General features: G+C 46.2%; 2 protein-coding genes across 3 annotated transcripts in view; one reads left to right on the forward strand and one right to left on the reverse strand.

Moving 5' to 3' along the window:
- PDYN (prodynorphin) overlaps window positions 1-13,379 on the reverse strand; it is a 106,170-nt gene extending 92,791 nt beyond the window's left edge. The window contains exon 1 of the mRNA XM_082361481.1: window positions 2,113-13,379. The gene's annotated coding sequence lies outside the window, so the exon portion shown is untranslated. The remainder of the gene's footprint in view (window positions 1-2,112) is intronic.
- The window catches only part of STK35 (serine/threonine kinase 35), a 45,349-nt gene that overhangs the window by 1,138 nt on the left and 27,276 nt on the right, over window positions 1-16,935 (forward strand). For both annotated transcript variants that reach the window (XR_014235939.1, XM_082361445.1), the window contains exons 2-3: window positions 24-624; window positions 13,386-14,135. Coding sequence is in view for 1 of the 2 variants with exons in the window: in XM_082361445.1 (XP_082217571.1) it covers window positions 24-624; window positions 13,386-14,098 (1,314 nt within the window). In the remaining variant the exon portion in view is untranslated. The remainder of the gene's footprint in view (window positions 1-23; window positions 625-13,385; window positions 14,136-16,935) is intronic.

The following is a 16,935-nucleotide window of genomic DNA, read 5'->3' on the forward strand; positions in this document are numbered from 1 at the left end:
TTAACCGATTCTTCCGCCCGCAGGTCACAATCCAGGGTCCCGCTCCTCCGCGTCCCGGGACCGGACGGAGGGATGAGGCAGGGGGGTCCCGGGCAGCGCCGTTGCTGCTCCCCCCGCCGCCCGCAGCCATGGAAACGGGGGAGGAGGACGGCGCCCGCAGAGGTACACAAAGCCCCGAGCGGAAAAGGCGAAGCCCAGTGCCGCGGGCGCTCAGCGCGAAGCTGAGGCCGGCGGCGGTGGCCCAGGCCATGGATCCGGTGGCGGCCGAGGCCCCGGGCGAGGCCTACCTGGCGCGGCGGCGGCCGGAGGGCGGCGGCGGGTCGGCGCGGCCGCGCTACAGCCTTCTGGCGGAGATCGGGCGCGGCAGCTACGGCGTGGTGTACGAGGCAGTGGCCGGGCGCAGCGGGGCCCGGGTGGCGGTCAAGAAGATCCGCTGCGACGCCCCCGAGAACGTGGAGCTGGCGCTGGCCGAATTCTGGGCCCTGACCAGCCTCAAGCGGCGCCACCAAAACGTCGTGCAGTTTGAGGAGTGCGTCCTGCAGCGCAACGGGCTAGCCCAGCGTATGAGCCACGGCAACAAGAGCTCGCAGCTTTACCTGCGCCTGGTGGAAACCTCGCTCAAAGGTAGGAATGCCGAGGGCCGTCCTGGCCACGCATGGCCTGGACCCACGAATCTGCTGGGCTCGGCCCAAACTGACCCCTAGACCCTGGTCCCGGTCTGTCGCCCTGGACCCGACACACCCTCCTTTCCGGGCCAGACATTCGGGCCGCCCTCTTCTCTCCGGATCCAGGATCAGTCCCCGGCACTAACGTTAGCTGGTATTTTAATAACAAGGGCTCATTAAGTGCTAACCATTGTCGTAGTAAGTGATCCATAAGTGTGAACCATTATTATGAAACGTCTAGCACTTTTAAGGTCGGACTTGGGAGTGCAGGGGGTTGGGTTCAGAGTCGGTGGAAGAACTGCCGAGCCCCCTCACACTCTAGGGTCTCTTCTCTTTCCCTCCCAAAGCAAACAAAAAGAAAAAAACTTTGCTGGACCCACCCACACCCGCTCCCTGTCTGGTTCCAAAAATCCTGACACCCTCCGGCTCCACCCTGCTAACTCTTGTTTCCTGGTCTGCCTTTTCCTCTGAGACCCCCCCAGCCCTTCATGCCAGGGAAGTCCAGCAAACCGGCGGTTTTCAGCCTAGGTCCTCTAGGGGCCTGCAGAATAACTCCACAGGTGGGTCTAGAGCTGTCACACAACACATCTAACATCTTTTTCCTCCCTTTTACAACCACCTTCTGAGGCTGGCTTCCAAGTGGTTTTATTTATAGGGACGATGGGGCTCAGTGAAGCAAGGGGATTTTGCAGTCCTGGGAGGGCTAGTCCTGGTTTCGGGGTTTTAACTGCAGTTAGGGAGTGTGTGCATCCTGAGTGCTCATGTGCCTTGTTCAGGCTACAAGTAGCCAAGGGTCTGTTCATAGAAGAGAGAGCCAGTGGGCTAGGAAGGCCTGAGGAGACTTCCTCGGGGGAGAGGTTGCTAATCTGAGACCCAGCTCTGCCCTAGATCTCTTACAGAGTGACTTGAGGTATAACTTGAAAAGTAAATCCTCTTCTCTTTCTATAAGTGGAGAAACTAAGGTTTAGAGGTGAATGAACCCAAGTTGAGGAAGGTTAATCAGCTTGTAAGGGAGGTATGGTTGTACTCCTGATTTGTTTACAATTTTTCATAGCTTAAGCGATGTGAACTCAGATCTGTCTTGATTCAAGGTCTCAACCCTTTTAAAAGGTGTAATGGTTTCCTCCCTCCCCCAAGGATGAACTAGATCTGACCTTAGTAAGAGCTGGTAGGATTTGGGGTGGGGTTGGATAGGGCATTTTGTTTGGAGCTTTTGCCTGACTTTAAGATCCTCCAGGCCCATCCCAAGAGAACTCCTGGTCCTGTTTCAGGTCAGTTGTTTGACAGCGGATTGAGGACATGCTCAATATTACCTGGGGTCCTTTTTCAAAATAGGCTTATACTTTTTCTGCCCATCCGTGCCCCATCCATACTGAAAAGCCCACCCTCTCTCCAGGGTAAATATATTTGTTTTGAAAAGATTTTCCAGGAGATTCTTTCAGCTTACCTGTATTCTACAGGCTCCTCACTTCACTCTCAGACTGTCTTCTCTGTGGTTAATGAATGGTCTGGACTTCCAATTTACATGACTGCCTTGGGATGTAGGAGTTTGCTTTTCCAAAGGATCCCCTTCTATTCTCAGCTCATTGATGCCAGTTTTGAAACTTCAACCTGGGTTGGAAGTCTTTGCTTTGTGTCCCTACATATACTGTTCAAACTTTCCTCACTTGTAGAATTTGTCAAAACTCCGCAGTAAACAGTGGCAGCATAACACAGGCTTTGGGGTTAGACTCACTTTTAGTCATAGTTTGTCTCAGCTGACTGCATGAGACATGGGACAAGTTGTTTCAAACCTGTGGGGAGCATTCCTTTATTCATAAGGTGAGGGTTCCTCTGTCATAGGGTTGCTGTGCAGACTAGGAATGTCAACAAGTGCTCCAGATGAGGAGAAATTCGCTGCTTCAGTAAGTTCAGGCTACGTTTTGAATCTTCTTCCACTGTCGTCCCCTTCGAAATTCACAGTGTTCCTGTTCAAGTTTCCCAAACTTGACTATGGAACACATTCTGTTTCCTGTACTGTAGGCAGCGCCAAGTTGACAGAAACACTGGTATTTTCTTCCTCCCTTTGTGAACTAAAACTGAGGCCTAAAAGAAACGAAATATTTTGCTTTAGACCACATACTTAATATGTCCCTTTTAGTTATTTGGAGTCTTAAATATATGAGCCTCTACTGTGGGTCAGTTAATATTCTGGGCTTAGGGAGAGAGCAGTAAAGACAATGCATGTTGCCTCTGCTTATAAACTGATGTTCAGATTTACGTGTCAAGTGTTAATTTAACAAGCAGTTAATAGGCGTTGAGCTTTTTTGCTATCAGTATTAAAGTGGAGAACAAATACCCAAATTACTCCTGGTTAAGTTTTTCTGACTTCAGCTTCCAAAATTTAGCAGTCCTGATATGCCCTGGGGCAGATTCCTTCTAGTTTGCAAGTAATCTGGTTCAGCTCTGCCTGTAAACAGATGCGGTCACCTCTTGCCCCGTCTCCTGCAATTTAGAATAATTTTGAATAGACTGAAAAGTGTTAATCTGCCTTAAAGTCTCAATGAACCAAATCCACAAACTTTTACTGAGGTCCCTATGGTGGTATTTGCAGAGGAAAAAAACCCTCTTTGTCCCAAAGGAACTTAATTTGAAGCTTGAGGACCTGTAGAAGACTCAAATGCTAATCACGGTCACGGAGGAAAAGCCAAGTTGGCTCATCAATGGCTTTGTTCTGTGTTGTACAAATTAACAAGAATGAGAATCAGGAGTTAGCCAGAAGTTAGCAGAGAAGGTGGGCTTTGAAAGAAGGGGGCCTAGGAAAACATGAATAGGTAGAGAAGAGAGTGCTATTTATTTCACAGTTTGGCCAAATAGAGAACAAATAGAGAATGGTTGTCCGTCTCCTCTCCCCTCCACCCTCTCCGAGTATCAACTCCACCAGAAGGCATTTCTGTAGTTTAAAAAAATTATGTATGAATAAACCAATATCAAAAAAGGGGTAAGGGGACTTCTTAATGCAGTTCTTCATCTTCTCCAACTTTGATAGACTTCTGTGTCTTATGTCCTTCCTTTCTCTCTGAACATAGACCAAAAAGTCCTACCCAGAGCATTAAATAGAGAACAGAAGTTTCAGACAGTCAGTAGTGAGCCATCTTAGATGTCTGATCTGGCCTTCTGTTTCACAGGGAAGGAAATTGAAGCCCAGAAAAGAGACAGGACTTGCCCCAGATGAGTTAGTGGTAGTATTCAAACCAGCCTCCCAGGCTTTTTTAAACCAGATTAACAATCCTGTAAATTATTTGGTTGATGGGTTGGTGGCTTTGTTTAACTTTTAAGAACTTTTCATTAAAAAAGGGTTAACAGTTTGCTTTTATCCCCTTGTTTCCATTGCCAAAGGACCCTGTCCTGATTGCACCTAAAACTGAATTCAAGATTACTGCCACTTAGACAGCAGGCATGCCTGAGCTCATTGTCAAACTCAGAAATTCTGATGCTCTCTACAAAGTGCACACTGATCCTTATACAAATAGCAGCAAATAAAGACAAAAAAAAAAAATCCACAACAAACTGTCAAGGTTCATAAAACTGAATAATTAGAAGTTTGGAAAAGCCAGGAACCTAGCTTATCCCAACTTGGTAAAACGTGTTCCGCTTGACCAATTATTTGATGTTTGCTGTACTCAAGATACCTGGAGGGGCTTTCACATGGGTGGGAATCTTGGCCCTTGGGAGGCAGTCTTGTCTGCACGCCGATGCCCGGTGTGACTGTGAGCCATACACTGCACTAGAAGAAGCTATGCAGAGTTTCCTCCACGAGGCATGCAGAAGACTTGGCCATGACCATCGTGCAAGGTCATGAGTGGTGGGTGTCCCAGAAAACAGTAGAGGTTCCCTCTGGGAGCATAGAGGCCTGGGGAAGCAAGGAAGGAGGTAGACGTCAGGAAGCTCAGGAAGCTGAGGGGGAGCCAGTGTCTTAGTGGATGGGTTGTCGGCCTGCAAACTCCTCTCAGCCCATTGAGAGCCCAGGGAAATCTTGGCCTCAGAGCTGGGTGCCCCCCTCCCAGGCCGCTGGAAAGCACCTCTGAATTCTACTGCAGCTTTGGGGCCTCCGAGTTTAGAGATCCCTGGGTAGAGGCAGGGAGCTGAATGGTAATCTTCGGCTACCCTGACATAGATATAAAGGCAGCATTTAGGGGCCCTGGAAATGAATGGGATACAGTAGAACATTGGTATTGACTGGGAGTCGGAAGGTCTTAGTCCCAGTTTCACCCTGTTAATAAAAGCTAAAACTCACTGATTGCTGTGTGCCAAGAGCTGTTCTAAAGGCTTTATACCTCTTAACTGTTTCAGTCTTCATGACCACCTTTTGAAGTCAGTACTATAATTATCCCTATTTTACGGGTGAGACAACTTGAGGCACTGAGGTTAGTGACATTGCCTGATGTGTAGCAGCTAAGCAGAACCAAGCCAGGCTCCAAGCCCTGGCATTCTGGATTGAGTCAGCTTTCCTTCACAGCTGTGCTGCACTCTTGGGACAGGTGGCTTAAGTTCTGGGCTCTCCTGTTTTTCTTGTTGTTAAATGGGTATAATCATATTTTACTCAGAAGCTAATGGCTACTATCTATTTTCAATTATGTGTTAACCAGTACTTGTGGCACTGCTGATTTCTACTGGTGCCTCCCCTATGTCTCAGCTGCCAGGGACCCTCTGCCTCCTTTCTGTTCTGCTCTTGATTGTCTTGGGACAACCACACAGGCTTTCCTTTTCTCTTGCTACTGACAGACTGCTTTCCTTCTGTGTGCATTGGGGGTTTTAGATAACCAGCCCCAGGAGATAGAAGCAACCCTTACTTGAGAGCTTTGATTAATTGGGGTTGTATTGGGTAGGGCTTTTTACAGTGTAAGTAAACTCTCAAAGAGAGCTTAGCTTCCCAATAGAACATCAGTTTATTTTCAGCTCGACCTTGGCTTTTGGTGGTATTTAGCCACAGGCCCTCCTCAGTGACTCACAAATTCTGGATGCTTACCTAGTTGTCTTAATCTAAACATTCTGCATGCCCTATACTAGAATGTTCTCTGATATTTCTCTGTTTTAAGCCTCTCCAGCTAACAGTTCTCATCTTGATTCATTTCACCCAGTTATTGATCACCTACTCGATGTGTGTGAGGTGCATCGTGGGAGCCCAGAGACATGGTCTTGTTCCACTGTGGTGCCCAGTCTAAGGGAGGAGATGGGCACAGCACAACCGATGATACGTCATTGCAGCCTGTGAGAGGTGCTTTAGGGGGGACAGCTGGCAGGAATGTGGACTAAGTTTAGAGGAGGGAAGGATGAGTTGTAAAAGGGTAAATCAGAAGTGAGCCTGGCACGCAGTAAGGCTAGGCATGTGGCAAGGACCATTGCACATGGAGAGAGAAACAACCAGGACTGCCTTACTCCCCAGTCTGCCTGGCCAGTGGAATCTGCATTTTTAACAAGAGCCTTGCAATGTTCCAAGTCCTAATAGCTAACCTTAGATTTTCATGGTTCATCCTCTCATTTAATCCTCTCCACTTTAGGTTGGAGTTTTTGTAACCTGGTTTTACACACAAGAAAATCAAGATCCATTAAGTCAAGTAACTTGTCCATTCCCACAGCAGTGAAAGGTCAGGCTCTAGGTTTATATCCAGATGTTCTTTGCAATTTTTAACATGATTAATACCCAGTAGTTGTCTGCTCTGGTGTCCAGGCACCTGCAAGATGCTTCGTATGTCACAATTAAGCCTCCCAGCAGCCCATTGAGGTAAGTGTCTCTTCCCAATTTATGGAAAATGAAATATTCATGGGGTCTTTTTTAGCAGTTTGCCCAGGGTCACATTAGCCTTGAAAGTGTGGGAGTGGGTGGTTTTGACCCCAGGCCTGGCTGGCTCCTTCTCCTTTCCCACTGGGCCTGAGAGTTCCTAATTGGCCTCTTGGCCTCTACAGGACACTGTATCTTGCCCTGGCAGCCACCCTGAGGGGGTGTGTTCTGTAGTGCACAAAGACATTTGATTAATGAAGTACTTTGAATTGAACACACCCTGTGGTGTTGACACTGGACCCAGCCTCTTTATAGTGACACAGCTCAAGGTCATTGAGGCTGGGAGGAGGGCTTGGTCTATGTGCTCATTTTGGGAGAATGTGCTTGAATGGTCCTCATCTTCAGCATCTTCTCAGGACTGATCTTCTGAACCACTTCTTTAGTTAAAAGTTGTATATTAAAATTTTTATTTAATCAGAAGCAGGGATAGCTATGGTCATAACAAATTCAAACCTCATTTCTGGATTCCTTTATAATATTTTCTTAAACATAACTTTAAAATTTTATATCTTATGTCTCACTTCACATTAAACATGCTTATGATGTGTTATGTGATCTCTTTTGGCTTTTTAAGTAAATTTTGTTGAAGTAAAACATGGCCCTTTCAGCATTCAACTAAGTGGCAGTGCCATTATTAACCATTAAGTACCCGGGGACAGTTGTTCTAACTCCTTACTTGTACTGTGCTGTGTGGAATACCAGTTCTGTGTGTTTTTAGTGCTTGGTGTGCCCTTTTGTTGCTGGTAGTGGTAGGTTTTTGTTTTTGTTTTGCCTTTTTGGTACTCTTCGCTTAGAATAAATTCCTGGAGTGGGATTTTTATGTCACGTTGAGCATTTTGGAGACTTGTGATAAATATTGCTGAATTGTTTATCTCAGCATGCTTATCAAAATCATAATTAATCCTCTATGAAAAATGAATCAGCGTGTTATGTGGTTGGCCTATCAATACCGGAGACTTAAGGAACATTGAACTCCTTGGGGGCATCCGTAAGAGTACTTAACAAGGAACTGTGTCAGTGGGAAATGGAACATCCAGGTGTTAACTTCTGCTGCAGGCAAGGAGAGGCAGCAGTAAAGCATCAGGGTTAGGAATCCAGGCTGTGGAGACTCTGGGGTCTGCCTCTGTGAGACTGTAGTGAGACCAAAGGCAAGGTATTTAATCTTTTGAGCCTCAGTTTCCTCACTTGTGAAAGGGTCATGTACGTAGATGCAAGTTGGGAGTAAGAAGAGAGGATTGGCTTCCTCCTTCCTTCCATCACATGTGAAGTGATGAGTTGCTCAGCTCTGTTGATTCTAAACCTCCAAGACATTTCTCCCATCCCTTACCGCCTCCTCCCTGGCCAGCCCGCACTTCTTCAGCTTTCAGGACCTCCTGATGCGTCTCTTGGCCTCTAGTCTGTCTTCCATTTCTAACTCCTCTTGCCTCCAGAGGGAACCTGTTTCGTCGATTCTCAGATGTGTTCTTCCACATGTTAACATCTCTGAAATCAGAACTCAGTCAGTGGTAAACCAGAGTGTTGTCAACAGCTTGGATGTCTTACCTAAGTGGTACGTCTAACTTAACACTGGTGACTTCTTAGTTTCAATAAGCAGCTTATCTTTCTAAAATACTTCAAGAACTTTTAGTCACTTCCCATTTCTTAGGGTTCACATTCTTGTAGTCTGCCAGATACCATTTCTTATGAGCTGACTCCAGCTTCACCTCCAGCCTCATTTCTCCCCATCTCCTACCACATCTCTTCTGTGATTACCCCAGGTTACGTGGGTCCCTCGCTGCAAGCTTACACCCCCCTGTGCCGTGTGCTCACTCTCTTCACCCCGGGAAACACGGTGCATGAGCCGCTTACTCTCAGCCTGCCCTTCTCTCGTCCTAACCACCTTTCCCTACCCCTCAGGCAGAGCTGCCTCCTCTTCCTTACTCTCATAGCTGCAGTCATTCTGCTTCTAATGGCTGGAAGCCTTCATAAGGGCAGAGGCTTTTGCTCATCACATGTCTGGGGTCTGCCGAGCAGTGTGTGCTCTAGCATAACTGTGTACTTATACTAGAGCATAGCAGATGCCAGCCATTATACAGGGGAGAGATAAACAACAAGGTCCTGCTGTACAGCACAGGGAGCGATGTTCACTATCCTGTGGCAAACCATAATGGAAAAAGAATATGAGTCACTTTGCTGTACAGCAGAGATCGGCACAACATTGTAAATCAACTATATTTCAATTAAAAAAAAAAAAGTCGAATTTCTGGAGGATGCTTGGAAATGGGCTTATAAAATTCTGGGTATTTTGTATCCCTTTCCAGGAAGTGCCTGCTTTCCACAGCTCATACTGACTTATCCTTATGCTGAGCCTCCCGACCTCAAGTTTCTGAATACAGCCCATTTTGTTGGGAGACTTCAGCCACTACTTATGCCCATGAGTAATGAGATGCGAGGCACCTGCTTGATTTTTTTTTTAACTTTATTTTTTTTTAATTTATTTATCTGGCAGCACCGGGACTTAGTTGCAGTACTTGGGATCTTGATTGCCGAGTGTGGGATCTTTTAGTTACGGCATATGGGACCTAGTTCCCTGACCAGGGATCAAACCCAGGGATCGCTCCTGCATTGGGAGCACCAAGTCTTAGCCACTGGACCACCAGGGAAGTCCCCTGCTTGATTTTTTTTTTTTTTAATTGTTTCCCTGTGAACTGTGGCATAGGATATGTTTTGAAATACAGAGTTTATTTTGTGGTCTTCTGGCTACTGGACTTGGGAAAGGTAATAAAACGCCCCTGAAGGTAGGCCTGCCTCTAATCCAAGTGCATTTCTTTGCCCCCTGTAACCTGGGAGTTAGCACGTTCTGGTGGAGGGAGGTGGCTGTGCAGGATCGCACCTTACCAACCACTCATGGCCGTGACAAATAGTTCCTGGAACCCAGTGGGCTCTCAAAGGTTAATTTGCCACAAATCCTTATCACCTTCAAATAACACTCCCTTTTCTCCAGCTCTGGGCAGCTAAATTCTCAGCCCTTTTTAGTCTTACAGAACTGTCAGATTTATACCAAACAAGGGGATTATAAAACTTAAGTAAATTTTGTTTGTTTCTGTCAGTTCAAAAAACTGAATTTCATGTGAGGATTCTACTAGTTTCTGCATGTGTTTGTTCCAGTTTTACATCCCAAAACTGGGGAAGTAACCACAGGGTGGCTTCAGTGACCCACTGGGGTGGCTGTGAAACAGACCTGAGCTGAAACTCCACTGGTCATCTGACCTCCATCGGCCCCCTACCCTGACTGGACCACGATGACGTTTTGAGTCTCCAGGAATTTGTGTCAGCTTAGAACCAGTGTTCGATAATCCCTGGAAGTTTGACCATTTTCCCTTCCCCAGTGCACAGTCACCCTGGTAAATAATGAGACTTGGGCTTTGGCTGGTCAGAAGAGGAAAGTTACCTGGGAAATCAGGCACATGTCGAGTAGGCTAGCTTTCAGACTGGGTCCTAAGGTACACATTCAGATGCACCTGCACAGATTTGGGGAGAGGGGTCACCTTTTACGTAGAGAGGTCACCTCAAATAAAAGTGGCCTGCTCTGGCTAGAATATGGATTTTAGCTATTGCAGCCGGAGAAATGTGATATAATCATCCATTTTCATTTTCTGATCTCAGTTTCATCTTTTGCCTAACGTGTGAGAGCTATATTCTCTGGCCTCCAGCACTGAGAGTATTGAAATCCGTGACTTGCTAGGACTTGGCTGGGGTCCGGTGGGAATGATGATGTAGGAGATGGTAAAGGATGTGATTCCCCCAAAGTACCTTATACTCTGCCGACTGTGACTTAACTCAGGAATATGTGGTGTAAGTGTCATTCTCATTTGATGGTTGAGAGGACTGAGTCTAAGAGGTTCAGGGACTTGCCCCAGGTTCTAGCTATCTTCCCATCATACTCAGTCTCGAAACCACCCAGTAAACCAGGGGCAGAATTGGGGTCTCAACCTAGACTCCTGTCTTCCGGTCTTCCATTACTCTTCTGTTACTGTGTGCTCTTCTACTACTTGCTTCTCAACAGAAATGCACCCAGTGCGTTGAGTGCCGCATTCCCTCCCTCCATCTTGCTGTGATGCAAGGTAGCTGAGAGGCCCAGGTAGACAATCTGCCTGAAGAAAAGGGCTGGAATTCGTACATGCCTCTTATGTTTTTTGTGGGCAATTGGGATTCCTTCATGAAAACACATACTGCAGCTTCTCATGAAATAAGCCCAAGGTCCTTCCCTGTGCAGAGTGCTTTTTGTCTCTGGGACAAGTAGCTGCGTCCCCCACTTTCCATTCCGTCATGCTCACTGACGCTCTGTCTGCTTCCGGTCCAGTTCTGTCATCTCTACAAACAGCCCCCTTCTTTGGCATCTCCTGACCTTAGCTCATTCCCCAGAGCAAGTCCCTCGATCCCGGGTCTCATCTACCCACTCACTCACTGACTGAGGGCACTTTTTTACCTTTTTTTTTTTTCTTTTTCTTTCCCTGAATTCTCATAACCTGGACTTATATGTAGTCTGTTTTACAGAGTTGTTGTCTTTTTATTTCAATTGCCATAGTTACCAACTTTGCGTATAAAATAATCATCATTCCCCACCCTTTATTTCCCTACCAGAAGTTTCACTGTTTTCTGATGTGGCCTTTGCAGAAGGAATTTGATGCCTTTTTAATAGTTTCCTTTCTGGCTCTACCACCCCCAAACATTTCTTGTTCTCCTTTTTATGGGTCTTTACTCAGGAGTCTAGGTTGATTGATCGGGGCTCAGATCACCACTTCATTTTGCAGTCTTTTTATTTATTTATTTATTTTTAATTTATTTTTGGCTACGTTGGGTCTTTGTTGCTGCGCGTGGACTTTCTCTAGTTGCAGTGAGTGGGGGTTACTCTTCGTTGCAGTGCACAGGCTTCTTATGGTGGTAGCTTCTCTTGTTGCGGAGCACGGGCTCTAGGCATGTGGGCTCAGTAGTTGTGGCTCACGGGCTCTAGAGCGCAGGCTCAGTAGTTGTGGCACATGGGCTTAGTTGCTCCGCGGCATGTGGGATCTTCCCGGACCAGGGGTTGAACCCGTGTCCCCTGCATTGACAGGCAGATTCTTAACCACTGTGCCACCAGGGAAGTCCCTGCAGTCTTTTTAGATAGAACCTCAGCCTACTGGAGCAGGTGACCTAGAAAGAGGATTATGAGATGGGAAACAACTGATTTAAAAACAAAAAACAAAAAAACCATCTGCCCTAAACTAGTTCTACCTGTATTACTTTTGATTGTGAGCAGTATAAACAAATTATATAATTACAGGGGAAATGTGGTCTGTCAGATCGTGGTCAAAAACCTAAAGCTTTTGCCTTGTCCATCTAGTCATCTTCTTGCATCAACCTAGAACTCCCAAACCACTGGCTTTTTGTAGACTATGTGCCTTGGTAATTTCGGGGCTTAGCAGCATCTCATCTGGATCACCCATTCTCTTTGTAATAAAGTAAATGACTAGTGAAAGAAACCCTCTGGCAGAGGCTGTGTGAGGGGTTGCAGCCTTCATTTTTGGTAGAATGGAGACACTGTACGGGGGATCAGAGGACTTTTCCTCAGGGTCTGGCTCAGTCACGAATGATCCATGTGACCACCCGGGGCTGACCCAGCCTCCTCATCAGCAAGATGAGACACCTACCTACTTAGGCTCAAGCTTTTTGGGCTCTTGCAGTCACCAAATAACGTCATGCTAAGGGTTCAGTGTACCATTAATTGCTTTATAAAGTGTATTGGTATTTGTTTGGAGATGCCAATCAGCAGCTTTCCTGGAGTTACTGTGGTTCAAAAGGAAAGACTTTCTGAGGAAGGCAGAGCTGGAGTTTCAAGTTTCCACATAACTTGATTACATCTTACATCCACTTCAGACTTCCTATTTACACCTCTCTGGTCCATTTGTTCCTGTGCCTCGTTATCCATCCCATCTCAGCCTAGAGTTTCCTTCTGGCTTCTCCCTGCTGATTTACTGCCTGTCTCTTAGGGGTCACTCAAGTCCTGCCCCTTCGGACCTCTTTAGATCTGGTGACTCCTACCCACCCTTCACTGTTCGTAAAACTTGACCTTGATGCAGATGCACAGCTAATGATACTTGCTGTTTTAAACATCCGTTATCTCCTTCAAACTAAACTTCATAGAGATGGGCCTGTCACGTACCTAACTTGTGCTAGGCGTGTGGTGGGCTACCAGAAAACACTGAGTTGGAGTGTGTCTGAAATAAACTTGTAGTGCCATTCTAGATGCATCGACAAGAATCCCTGCACAAGGCAGGAAGGAAGGGAGGGAAGGTCTTTGGCTTAGCATGGAGTAACAGACATTTGACGGTCTTCTCACAAATTTTCCCTCGTCTCAGCAGCAGCCCTGGGAGATGTGGGTGGTATGGTGCTGCCTATTTGGAGACAGTATAATGAAACACAGTGGCGCTGCAGTCATGGATTTGATTCTGTTAACTCTAAGTCTCTGTGAGCCTCGGGTTCTTCATTTTATTAGATGGGGCTATTTCTTCCTACCTCCTAGGGTGGTAGTAAATATTAAATTGAATGTCAAGGGCCAGTGTTGGTACTCTGTGTTACACACGGCCATTTACAGGTGAAGAAGCAGAGGTGGAAACTGGGAAAGGTGAACTAAGTTGCCTCCTGGCTAATCATCAGTAAACCAGGGTTCCCTTATCTTGTTATCCCCTGACTCACCCTGTATGAGTAGAGATGGGCCTTGCTGTGCAGAGTTGGCTCCGTGCCAGTTGTGCTGGTCCTCTTGGATTGGAGCGATTGTCATCACTGTCACTCCTACTCTAATGTGCTACATCCCTTTAGTCTACAAGTGGTGTGACTGTGTCCATCTCACTTGGGCTCTTTCTGGTCTTCCCTTGATTTAGGAGAAAGGATCCTGGGTTATGCTGAGGAGCCCTGCTATCTCTGGTTTGTCATGGAGTTCTGTGAAGGTGGAGACCTGAATCAGTATGTCCTGTCCCGGAGGCCGGACCCAGCCACCAACAAGAGCTTCATGCTACAGCTCACGAGCGCCATTGCCTTCCTGCACAAAAACCACATCGTGCACAGGGACCTAAAGCCAGACAACATCCTCATCACAGAGCGGTCTGGCACCCCCATCCTCAAGGTGGCAGACTTTGGACTAAGCAAGGTCTGTGCTGGGCTGGCCCCCCGAGGTAAAGAGGGCAATCAAGACAACAAAAATGTGAATGTGAATAAATACTGGCTGTCCTCAGCCTGCGGCTCAGACTTCTACATGGCCCCTGAAGTCTGGGAGGGACACTACACAGCCAAGGCTGACATCTTTGCCCTGGGCATTATCATCTGGGCAATGATAGAAAGAATCACTTTCATTGACTCTGAGACCAAGAAGGAGCTCCTGGGGACCTATATCAAACAGGGGACTGAGATCGTCCCTGTTGGTGAGGCGCTGCTAGAAAACCCAAAGATGGAGTTGCACATCCCCCAGAAACGCAGGACTTCCATGTCTGAGGGGATCAAGCAGCTCTTGAAAGATATGTTAGCTGCTAACCCACAGGACCGGCCTGATGCCTTTGAACTTGAAACCAGAATGGACCAGGTCACATGTGCTGCTTAAAATTCAGGGCAAAACATCTTGGGTGTTTTTAAACTAGGTGAGTGTACTTCTTTTTGTTCTGCATGCACACTTCCTGGACTACTGGATTCTTCAATCTGAGCCCAGGGAGGCGGGGGGTATGGAGTTGGGGGGAAATGCAGGCTTGAAGAGGACTAAGTGCTTGTTACCAAAGATTCCTCCCAAGTCTCAATGAGGAGATGTGGGATTACTTGAGTACAAATTAGAAAGTCTAGGGAAGTTTTGAGTAGACATTGCATTTGAGCTGAGTCTCTTTTAAGTTTTTTAGAAACACTTTCTCATCAATTAATAAACGCTTACTGTAGAAAACGTGCAAAAGAAGTACGGACATTTTTTTCAGAATATAAACTGTCCCCAGTTTGTATCTTTCCTACTCGCACATCCAATTCTGCATAGTTTAGTCTTTTAGGTTTAGTTTCCTGCTCTTCCACTCAGCTTTAACCCAAGCATTTTCCATGTCATACTTTGAAAGCATGGCCTTCAGTAATTGACATTCCATTATAGGTACAGTAATGTAATCATTCTCCCACTTCAGATAGCAGATGTCCATTTCTCCATTTTAGATACTATAAACAGTGTGTGAGTGAATATTTTTTAGAGAAATCTTTGCTTATTTAACAGATTGATTGTGGGCTTTCATTTGTCAAGTACCGTGCTAGGCTCTGGGATAACAGTGGTAAGCAAAATCAGAAACATGCCCCATCCTCATGACTTCTGCAGCTTAGTCAAAGAGAGAAACATTAAATCAGTATTTATCATAGTTGCTTTACAACGAATGTAAGGAAATTGACCTTTCAGGGAATAGTGCCCAGAAGCAAGAGTAGGGAATTGGAAGCAGAGGGGAGCATCCCAGGTAAAAGGCCTAGCCTCTGCAAGGGACCTGAAGCCAGTGGGAGCCTAGCATATTGGAGAGCCTCCAGCAGTTTGGAGTAGTGAAGGATGTAGTAGACAGGTGGTAGTTGGGGAGGACAGTGGCCTACTGGAGCGTGGATAGAGCTGAGGTGGAAAATCCAAAAGTGTGTATGTACCAGGAACAGCACTGGTAGTTCAGTTGGACCAGAGTCTGAGATGTGAGCAAGGGAAATAAGACTAGAAATAAGGTGAAACATGGGACCCTGGAATTTGACCTTGACTTAGTAGGCATTCGGGAGCCATATGCAAACCAGAGAAGAGCAATGTAGCACTGAGAGCTTCAGCATGTGTAAGCTGATTTGAACCGGAGATTGGGAGACCAGTTGGACCAATTATTTGATTCACGCTAGTAAGGGATGTTGTTGAACCTAAATGTAGTAGCACTGAGGGTAGAGGAGTGCTTGGATCTTTGGGGCAGAATTGGCAAGGCAACTGGCCAGTATCAAAGTAGAAGGAAGTAATAGATGTAGGGAGATTAATGTCAGTAGATACACATGCTGGCTAGCGTATTGGCCAGCTGTGATTCATTTTCCTTAAAGGGAATGGAAAGAAAAGAACACTGAATACCTACCATGAGTGCTAGGTGTTTTCACATGTGCCATTTTGTTTCACCTTTGCAACCCTGCAAGGGTTAAGTCATTTACCCACGATCCTACTAATTTGAGGGCAGGTATATCTTACTCATCTTCCTTCTCCCCCAGCCCCTTTTTTCTTGGTATCAAGAGGGCAAGCTGGAAATAAGCTAGTCTTAGATTTTGCTGAAGGCTTGAGAGGAGGTGATAGGGGGCGGAAGCTGATCCCAGTGGTCATGAGGAAGGAGCCTCAGCTCCTAGGGCACAGAGCCCTCCATAACCTAGGTGGGTTCTTAGTCCCTTCTTTCCCTTCATCACCCTCACATTTCTGGTTGGTATTGGTTAATGCTGATTTGAGCCTGGTTATGCTTCAGTATTCAGTGAACTTACTTCTCAAATGAGTCACTCCAGGTTTAATTCTTCCATTCCACAAACATTATCTGCCAGGTGCCAGGCCAGTTTGTCCTACTGCCCAGTGAGTAAGAGAACAGCGTTCTTAAAGCTAGGTTTGGGGTAGTACCATGTTCGAGCCTAAAAAGGGTTGGCTAGACAGTATTTTAATTGTATTTCATGCTGTCACTTTCCATTTCCATCTCATCTTTTCTACTTTAAAAAAACCTCTTAGAATTCAAGTTTGCCCTGGGGTAGAAAGAAGGTTGTCATTGGAAGAGGGATCTGAATTTGGGTTAGGATTATGGGGTTGTCATAACTAATTGAAATCATGGCTCCCATTTGGACACCCACACTTGGGATTTGTGCTTTGTTGCAGGGCAAAGTTAAAGTTAAAACTAAATAGCAGTGATTGCTTCAGGTAGGAGAAATAGGTGACCTTGGGATGGGAAAAGATCAGAAACATAGTTAAGGCCAAGTGTCCCAGACTCTGACAACTAATGAGGACAGTGCTTGGTCAGTTGGTACCTATCCTGCCCTGTCCTAGCTGGGCACTTAGAATTGAGGGCTGGGTCCAGGGCCCTGGTCTTTGTGACCAGGAGCTGAGCCTTGTAGTGCCAAAGGTTCAAATCAGTTGTGGTATAAATTGAGTATTTGGCTGGTTAGAGAATCAGAGGCTTGAGCTGGGAGGAACTATTGAGTCTAAACTCCCCTCTCTCCCAATCAAGCTTTATAGATGGAGAAGCTAATTCCATATATTCATTCAACATATTTATTGAGAAACTATTTGCCAGGGGCTATTTCAGGCACAGAAGATACATTAGTGAGCAAAACCAACAAAAATTCTTACAGTTGTAGAGCTTACATCTACTGGGGAGACAGACATAACTTAGCTGTGGGTTAGTGGAGGGATGTAGACCCCAGGATAAGGGAGATCAGAATGCA

Source organism: Balaenoptera borealis (assembly GCF_965194805.1).
Source record: "Balaenoptera borealis genome assembly, chromosome: 16".
Classification (NCBI taxonomy): Eukaryota; Metazoa; Chordata; class Mammalia; order Artiodactyla; family Balaenopteridae; genus Balaenoptera; species Balaenoptera borealis.